The sequence below is a fragment of the Branchiostoma floridae genome, chromosome 19 (assembly GCF_000003815.2).
Source record: "Branchiostoma floridae strain S238N-H82 chromosome 19, Bfl_VNyyK, whole genome shotgun sequence".
NCBI lineage: Eukaryota > Metazoa > Chordata > Leptocardii > Amphioxiformes > Branchiostomatidae > Branchiostoma > Branchiostoma floridae.
The window spans coordinates 12,460,228-12,469,903 of NC_049997.1; the positions used below are offsets into that span (position 1 = coordinate 12,460,228).

The 9,676-nt window shown below is 40.8% G+C and overlaps 2 protein-coding genes across 3 annotated transcripts in view; one reads left to right on the top strand and one right to left on the bottom strand.

Annotated features, from left to right (window-relative positions):
* LOC118406635 (zinc finger protein 184-like) overlaps window positions 1-9,676 on the top strand; it is a 220,146-nt gene that overhangs the window by 83,245 nt on the left and 127,225 nt on the right. The window lies entirely within an intron of this gene.
* Window positions 15-6,408, bottom strand: LOC118406648. Its single transcript, XM_035806873.1, has 6 exons — window positions 6,251-6,408; window positions 4,492-5,458; window positions 2,829-2,902; window positions 2,252-2,358; window positions 1,164-1,273; window positions 15-574 (listed from the first exon to the last, which is right to left on the bottom strand). Exons 2-6 carry the CDS (start codon window positions 5,452-5,454, stop codon window positions 224-226), a joined length of 1,605 nt encoding a protein of 534 aa, XP_035662766.1. The 5' UTR covers window positions 5,455-5,458; window positions 6,251-6,408; the 3' UTR covers window positions 15-223.

Sequence of the window (9,676 nt, forward strand, 5' to 3'; positions counted from 1 at the left end):
TATGTCCTTTTTGAACAGAACTAACCTGGGCTGGTCATAAGACAGCAAAGAAATTTGTGTGGTGTTTCTAGTCTTCCAGACTGTCCGACATACATTCATCCAAGTCCCCTTGGTAGAGCCCCTTCATTACCCAATTGTGGGCTGTCTTTGAATATTGTTCTTCATAAGACATGTAAGACAGTGCTCGCATACTAAACAACGAATGAAAATGGTGCAGTGTTTTTTAGTCTTCCAGACTGTCCGACATACATTCATCCCAGTCCCCCTGGTAGAGTCCCTTCACCGCCCATGGTGGGGTACCCTCGGGTACTGTCCTCTCAGACAGTTCATCAGACAGTACACGAGCGGATCCCCTTTGAGGGCAAACCTTATCCAATGAGTCCTTCAGTTTCCGCAGGGCCTCCGACTCCCAGGGGAGGCGCCTCACGGTGAACCGCGGGGGGTCATGGTACTCGTCTCCGCTCGACTCCGAGGATTGATACTGCTTGGCCAGAATCTCTGTCGCCATCTTTTTGGTCCTGTCTGTCCAAGAGTCCCGGCACTTTTCTAAGGCTCTCCTCCGACGATGCACCTTCTGTAGCACAAAGGTTCCGTAGTTCCATTTTCGTTAACCCTAAACTTTTCTTATGACACATTGTAACACAATTCTCTCAATATATACATCTGTCACCTTTAAAATTATGCTTCTTAATAAATCTCCAATTAATTGTTCCCCAGTATAATGCACCTTAACTGTTCAGCATGTGTCAATTGTGCATACTAGGGTGTGTTGCACTAGAGATCTGTCATACACACTACCTCTTTTGAACTTGCTGAACACCACAAAAATTGGCAATACCATCAAATCAACATTCTCCTGCACAGAGTAGTGCCTCATCCGTGACCTATAAATTTATAATACTGGTACGTATACTTTGGGCAAGCTCTGTGAAAAAATTGGTTTTTGTGTTTGCAAGTGTGGCTTCTAACCAGCAGTGAGCCAATTATCATAATCATCTTTAACCGAAGAAACATTTCCTAAAAAACAGTTCTCTGATTGGCTGACAGATGGTTTGAGGCCATACCTATCCCTGAGGCCATACCTATACCTCAGCTCAGTTTAGCAGAGCATCTCCAAGGTATATTTTATATGCGAAATTCAACATAGAAGAATGTCAACCCACCTGCATGAGACGTTGTTCCTTCCTCATAGCGTTCCTGTGTGCAGTGAGTTTCCCCTTGTCTCGGCGCAATCTGTCGTCCTTCTGTGATCTGTAATAACGTTTGGCGGCATCTGAAAGGAATCAACGAGACATGTACAATTAAAGCTTTCATTATTTTCAATCATAGAATTTATATCAAGTCTCAAGTAAACTTGCTCAACAAACATGAATATTATGACTTGTAACAGTCATTGTAATGCACAACTCAATGCACATACACCAACATTATGGTATTTCAAACATACAAAGAATATGGGTGTCCAAAACCATCATTACCATATGGAATTTCAAATGTATACAGAATGTGGGTGTCCAAAACTATGGTATCTACATATATAGTTTACCAATTTGCTGCTTTTTTTTGCTGTTACATTGTATTTCCCAATTGCCTTCAATTTTATCAAAAAAAATTATTTATTGGTTTGGCTGTTCAGTACAATACAAATACAAATGGAATTTGACAAGGATAGGATACTTCTACTTCAGGATAATCTAAGAACATTAAAAAAGAGCTTTCATGTATACATGTTGTGAGAATATAGCACTAACTTTCTTCATTTTTGTTATCCCTCACTTGACAGAATTTTCTGACTGTCTTGAATTTTGAAAGAAAGACTAGTTCTGAATGTCTGAAAAACAATAACAGCAACAATTAAGTTTGAGATGCACACCATAAATTCAAAACCAGAACTAACACATTGTCACCATCAGACCTTTTTGAAAAATACCCGACATCATGTTCCCAAAATGCCATTATGGCATGGAACCTGCTCAAGTATGACACTTAAAGTGGTATCTCACTGCAGTTAGGGCACTGGTGTGGCACTGCGGGGTTAGAAAGATTATTCAATGAATTTAAGAGGTGAACAAATTTTCTTGCGTTTTGTGCATTTTGTTGTCTTATAACATAAGTCATACTTTTATGCATCACGCAATATCTAAATTATAGAAAATCAGCAAAATGACACAACAGTGTCGCAGTGAACGAATCCCGCAGTGCTACACCGGTGCCTCAAGTGCAGTGAGATACCACTTTTAAAGACAATCACCTTTCACTTCCATTGGTGAAAAGGGACATTTCTGCTCCCCACCGTACTCTTTGGCAATCTCCAAGTGAAGGATCTGCAGTACTCGCTGGTTGTACCGCGAGGTCAGTCTATAGTAGAAGTAAAGGATAACACATAGTCATTACATGCAAAACATTCAATAGATTGACAAGTATTCTAGTTGCCAAGTTGAAATGGCACATGTATAATTATTAAATTAGAGTTAGCATTTAGACTAAAGTAGACATTTGTTATATTGCTTTTACACTGTTTGTACCCTTCCATGTTACCTACAATTACACTGGCAAGAAGTTTCAATGCATTTTACTTCTAAGTAAAATGCATTGAAACTTCTTGCCAGTGAAACTTCTTCATTGAAACTTCTTGATTTTTTTTAAACATATCTAAAGATATGTTTAAAAAAAATCACTGGATAAAAATTTGAGCTCATGTTTTATGTACATGTTACATTACACATTCAAACTGTTTTCAACAGATGAAAGATTCTTTTCTTGTGATGAATAATATCAATATACATTTTCTTATTTGCATTAAATGTAAGATGGATCATGATACTTACGCTTCATTCAAGTTGAATCCATTAAAATCATTGTCACCTTCCAGAAGAGTTTTGTACACCTTCCTCAAGTCAACCTGAAACAGTTGCAAATCAAAGACTCACATTATGAAATACAACAATGGAATATAATATCATTGATGCAACCTTAATTCTAACATTTTCTTGGCACATGTTTTGGTCAGGGCTCTAGCCAGTGTCCGTTTTTCCGTCAATCGACGGAAATTTGCTGCGTGTGACGGAATTTTTTAAAAACCAATCCGTCAACCTTGACGGACAAAAATTCTTGGTGGAAGCTACAGGCGGCTTTGAGACGCTGTCCACGGTCGGTAGGCCACACACTGTTTGTCTTGCTATTGTTATGATTGTTGCCTTAGTGTGTCGGCCCTTTCGCATACCATAATCTCATTAAAAACCCATTTTTCAAGGTCTCAGTTCCGTCTTTCTAACTTAATTTTCACGGTTTTTCGCGACAATGGGAATTGGCTGACAGAAAAAAAATTCGAGCTGGCTAGAGCCCTGGTTTTGGTCTACCTTCTTCATGGCCTGAATGGACTACACAGCAAGCAAATTATTGCTTTTGTCAATGGGGGCAATTTTCAGGACCAAGAAAAAGTGTTTGTCAAGGCCAGGTGGTCAGATTGAAGAAGGTCTGACTACTTGTAATTATTATGCACAATAATGTCATATCATGTACCATAAATCATTGTTGGTAATTGATAGTTACTGTGTTTCAACCAGAAAAAATTGTCTTCTTGCACACCACATTAGCTTACTTATTCTAAGAAATGTAAGTCAATCATAGAATTGTTATGGCTCAAAAAGAAGCAGAAAGACATTAATAGACTCATCTCACAGCCCTCCACGGGTCTGCCTAAACACCACAAACGACCACAAACAAACCATAAATGACTCTAATATGCAGTGTATATGGGACAACGACATTGTGTATGCTTTGGAGACATTGTTTAGACATCTATGAATTAAAAAAAAACGCAGCAAGTCATACGTATTCACCAGTTATTTTGAGTTAGTCCGGTTTCAAGATTAAAGCAATTCTTGGCCACCATGTTGAATCATGCTTGCTTGCATTTGAGGCTGGAAAACACTTAGTATACAAGTTTTATAAGTTGACCATGATAGAATTGTGGTATGCTATAATCAATGAACCAACAGCTTTCAAAGTTTTATCACCATGTCGTCTATAGAGCTGAGGAAGATATCGAGAACTTCCCCATGCAGACTCCTAGCACGGGCGATCTAACATAGCGGCAAAGAATTGCTTTCATCTTGAAACCAGCAGACTAACTCGAAATAACTCGCCAATACGTAGGAGTTGTTGGGTTTTTTAAATTCATAAATGTATAAACATTGTCTCCAGTGCGTCACACAAGGTTGTTGTCCCATATACACTGCCTATTAGAGTCTTTTGTGGTTGTTTGTGGTCGCTTGTGGTAATTAGGCAGAACACCCCTCCACATCTGTCAAAATACAAAAAAGTTTGTGCAAAATAAGTACATAAAAATGAAAATATTTGAAGGACATGCAGGTATTTTGTCATTAGTCAAATGGCAACATTACCATGCATACAATTTACTTTTCATGGACTGGCTAAGTACTAGTAATTGTGTTACTGACAATATCAGAATTAGTCTATCATACTTACTCTACACCTATCGGGCACCTTGGAGTTCTGTGCGGTTTTGCGTCGTTTTCTACGACTTCCATTCCCCTCTTCCCCCTCCCCCTGGCCACCGGACATGGGGGGTTCATGAACTCTCTGCTGCTGTTGGTCACGGAGCTCTTGAATTGCTCTCCTATTTTCCGCAACCTGTTTCACTAGCTCGTGAAGGACGCCGTACACCATGTTATCACTTTGGCCCTGTTCTAAAACATTTCCGAATGACGCAAGCAGATCTTCCGCCATGACAGTGGGAAGGGCGGGCTCGCGATGGGAATTATTTTCTATACAATCATGACACCTGTCAATCTCGTTTTCAGATGTGCAGTCTCTGCTTTGATCGATAGGCTCCTGTTTTAACCCGCAGGAATGAGGATGTTGTACTGCAGGATCTAACTCGCTACTTGCATCTTTTTCAGTGACGTTTGTAACAGTTTCATCATCTTTAGATGACATGCTCCAGCCGATGTTGTTACTTACAGTAACGCGGACAGGAACAGCTGTCATACCCTCGTCACTTCTGCTGTCTTTTTGAACAGCACGCTGTCTTTGGTCCACTCTCTCAATGCTCAAGTCTGCTTCCTCTAAGTCTGAAAGACTGCACGAAACAGATGGGTTTATACGACCAGTCCCTTCTGTTCTATGAGAAGGTAAACTAATGACAGTTGTACTGTTTTGTGGACTGGATCCTGGCGTGGTTCCTACTTGTGGCATCTGGAGGATGTCCAGATCGGCGCTTGCTCCCGCGCCCTCCCTGTGGTACTCTTGTTCCATCACATCCTGCAGGATCCTCAGCAGATGTTCCCTACAGTTTCCTGTGGTGCTGGTGTCTGTGCTGATGTTCCTTCTCCTGAGTTCTGTAACCACCTCTTCCATATACAGCCTGGGTAACACAGCCAGGGTCACCTCTCGGGATAGGCCACAGAGATGCTCTTTCAGTCCATCCATTTTTCTATACAAACAACATGGAAGAGTAAATCAAAGTCTGAGGAAATACTGCTGCGGCAGTGCTGCCCGAGGTGTCACTGTGAAATACATGTACATGTAGCTTACATTTAGACCTACCCAAATCAATGGAGGATAGAGGGAGAAAGTCTTGCACATCCAACTACAAGAAACTAACTCGAATAAATGATGATGATGTGTGTGTGTGTAGGCTTTACATTGTCTATTTGTGTGTATGTGAGTGTGCCACATTTGTGTGTGTAATACATGTCTTGTGTGTTTGTTATTATGTAACCGTTATGTGTGTGTGTGTGTGTGTGTTTGACTAGACTGTTTTATGTGTGTACTAGAAATAGTAGAATGTGTGTACAAGTGTGTGCTGTGCTGTGTCTTGTGTGTGTGTGTGTGTTTGTGTGTTAGGAACTAATCAGAGGCTAGAACTGCTGTGTAAATTATAACGTTATATATAATGAACAATTACTGGGAACCCAATGGTATAGTTAATGACCTGGTCCCAAAACAAGTAGATCATGATCTTGTACAGTAGGGTGGCTCATTTTATTTTTACTTGCACGCAATACTTTATCTAGCTAATGATAAAGCGCTACAGGGAAAACATTTTTTTCACGAAATTGGTGCCTCTCTAGTTTCCACAGGCCTCAGAGTTTTCATGGTTTGTCTCTTGTCTCTACTACCATAAAAATTCAAGTCGCCCTCCCCACCATTTGTTTACGAGCAAAATCTTCCCCAACGTCATAGCTTCAAATTATTACCGTTAAGGCTAAGATAGAGTACCTACCAGTCGACTGGCTGTGCTACAGTTGTCGTAACCAGCACTCGATACAAAAGTAAGCGTTCAATGTGTGTATTCCGCGAATGGGAAAAGAATAATTCTGGTTGGAAAATGACTGGGAAATACATACATGTCCTCAGAGGTTAAAGGTCAAAGATCAAATTATTACCTGATTATCTCCATGCTCCAGAGGTTTTGGAAAATGGGAGGTTAAAGAGTCGCCTGATCGTCACTATATAAGGTTGTTGTTGTCGTAAATGTTTAACGTCTACTTCACCGCTAGACATGATCTCTTGGTGCTTTAGAAACGTACGCGTTTGTCATGTCTGGCGACAAAAAAAGGAGTAGAGTAGAGTAGAGTAGAGTAGAGTTTTTCAGTCCGGTAGGAGTATCCACTCCAGTTTGGCCTGCTCTTCAATTCGGAATACTCAGGATACTGACATTTTCGGACGTAAGGTATGGTCCAGTGCCCTGTGGTTGTATACGACAGGATGGTCTTTCATATGTTTGTCGAAACTTGCTTTAAAACCATTCACAGTTGGTGCCATCACTACTTCCTCTGGGAGATTGTTCCACCAGCTGACAATCCGATTTGTATAGGAGTATAGCCGTGTATTTGTTTTCGCCAATGATCTTTTTAGTTTCAACTGGTGACCTCTTGTTCTTGTTTCTACAGACAAGTGGACTAAACATGGAGTATCGTATAGTCCTTTCGTGTATTTGAAGGTGTTTATTAAGTCGCCTCTTAGTCTTCTATATACCAATGTGGGGAGGTGAAGACTCCTAAGCCTCTCTGGGTAGGGTAGATCCGCCAGACCCGGTACTCTTTTGGTTGCCCTTTTTTGCACTTTCTCAATTTCGATTGCCAGTGACCATAGGTGAGGAGACCATACACTTGCTCCATACTCTAGATGAGGACGGATGATAGACTTGTACAGGGTTAAAAACATACATTTGTCCATAAATTCAAATGTTCTCCATACCAGTCCCATAATCTGATTTGCCTTCTTTGTTATGGTAAGGATGTGTTTGTTAAAACCCAGGTCCTTGTCTACAATAATTCCGAGGTCTTTCTCTTCCTCCGCGAATTCTAGAGACAGAGGCAAGGGATTTGCTTTGTCTTTCATTTTGTATGAGAAGTCTGGGTGTCCCCCGCCAATTCTGATTACGGTGCATTTATCTGGGTGAAATTGGAGTTGCCACCTTGAAGCCCATAACTGCAGACTGTCCAGGTCTTGCTGTAGTGCTTCGCAGTCACGTATGTTTGGTACTGTTCGGTAGATTTTTGTGTCGTCCGCAAACAATTTTAAGTGACATGTAACTGCATTAGGCATATCATTCACGAATATTGTGAATAACACTGGTCCGAGAACACTCCCTTGCGGGACTCCACTGTGTACCTCCGACCACCGTGAGTGACTATCGTTGACACACACCCTTTGTTTTCTATTTTCAAGGAACGAGGCTATCCATTTGAGAAGGCTCCCCTTGATCCCATAACTTTCTACTTTCCTCAAAAGCCTTTGTATGGGAACTGAGTCGAAGGCCTTGCGGAAATCCATGTAGATTACATCCACAGGTATACCTTGGTCTAGCCAGGTCGTCCAGCTTTCCAAACATTCCAGGATTTGAGTTACTGTGGATCTTCCAGGGAGGAACCCATGCTGGTGTCGTGTAAAAAGTTCATTCCTTCTCATGTGTTTTATAATCTCATCCCTAATTATGCCCTCTAGAACTTTGCCAACCACGGAAGTTAGACACACGGGTCTGTAGTTGCCTGGAGTTTTTCTACAGCCTTTCTTGAAGAGTGGAGTAATGTTTCCAATTTTCCAATCTGCTGGCACCTCTCCCTCGTTCAGTGACTTTTGAAAGAGAATGTACAGAGGTGGAGCCAGCGTTCCAGCAAGCTCTTTTAAGACTCTGGGGTGAATTTGGTCTGGTCCCATGGACTTGTTTGGGTTGAGGTTCTCTAGGCGTTTTTGAATATCTTCGATATTTAGTTCAATGCCTTTCAACTCCTGTTTGCATGTTGACTCTTCAGGTTGTGGTATACATCTCGTGTCTTCTTTAGTAAAAGTACTAACGAAGAATTTGTTTAGTATTTCTGCTTTTTCCACATCAGTTCTTGCTTTCTCATCTCCATCCATCAGGTCTGGGATGTTATGTCTTGTTTTTGACTTTTTATTTACGTATTTCCAAAATAGCTTTGTATTCCCTTTAATATTTCTGGCGATCTCCTTTTCGTGTTTCTTGACCGCTTTTCTTGCTGCCCACCGTGCTTGGTTACGTAGTTTTGTGTATTTAACATAGTCATCATGCCTTCTTGTGTGGATGTATTTCTTCCAGGCTTTTTGTTTTTTGTTTAGTTTGTTTGTTGTCTCTTTGTCTTTCCATGAAAGTCTTCTTCTTCTCTGTGTTGCATTAACTTTGGGTATGTTTTTGTCTGAAGATTTCCTTACTGTTTCTGACAATACTTCCCAACACTCGTTTGTATCTAAATCTTCTAACATTGTATCCCAGTCTTTCTCCAAATCTTCTCTCATGTCATCATAGTGCCCCTTGTGGTACAAGCGGAATTCCCTGCCGTTTTGACTCCTTTCCACATAGCATTTGTATGACCATTCCAGCATGATGTGGTCGCTTTTCCCAACAGGTGGCCTCGAAGTGACCGTATCTATCATATGCATCTCGTTTGTAAGTATCAGGTCTAACACATTGCTGTTCTGGTTAGCCTGGTGTCTTGTTGCAAAGTCTACATGTTGAAAGAGGTACACATCTCTTATTGCCTCTAAGAATTTTCCGGCGTCACTGTCTGGTGAATTCACTGCTCCGTCCCCGTTTGACCAGTCAATTTTGGGATAGTTGAAATCCCCTACTACAAGGACATGAGAATAGCCCTTGATACTGCGTATCAAGCTGTTTATCTTCTCATTGTTGTCTGTTGAGGAGTTAGGGCTTCGGTAAATTCCCATTACTAGTAGTCTGTCATTGTTGTTTAGTCTAATTTCCACGGGTACCGCCTCTGAGACATGTTCTAATTGCAGAATTGGCATTTCCGCTTCCATAGAATTGAGTTCCTCTTTAGTATGTATAGCAATTCCCCGTACACCTTCCTTTTCTGCATTCGTGAACAGGTTGTATCCCGGGAATTGTAGGTCTGTTTTTGTCATTTTGTACCTGGAGTTTTTCGGATTAGTTTCTGTAGTGACAATAACATCTGGCTGAGTTTCCTCAATAATGGCAAGATATTCATGTTTTTTGTTTGTGATACAGTCAATGTTTGTATAAACAATTTTCATTGAATTTTTCACACTTGCCTTGTTTTTATCTTCCTTTATCTCTCTTCCTCTGGAATGTTTCGTACTATGTGTCTTTTCCTCACAATGTAGATCTTCGGGTAATCCCTCTGACTACGTGTCAATCCTCGTAAAC

Bases quoted from the DNA above. Each gene is read 5' to 3' on its own strand.
- LOC118406648 (XM_035806873.1), bottom strand. From the start codon at position 5,454: ATGGATGGACTGAAAGAGCATCTCTGTGGCCTATCCCGAGAGGTGACC. The intron at 2,903-4,491 runs GTAAGTATGATA...CAACTGTTTCAG, and splicing joins AGGTGCCCGATAGGTGTAGA to GTTGACTTGAGGAAGGTGTA. The intron at 575-1,163 runs GTGGGTTGACAT...TTTGTGCTACAG, and splicing joins AGGAACAACGTCTCATGCAG to AAGGTGCATCGTCGGAGGAG.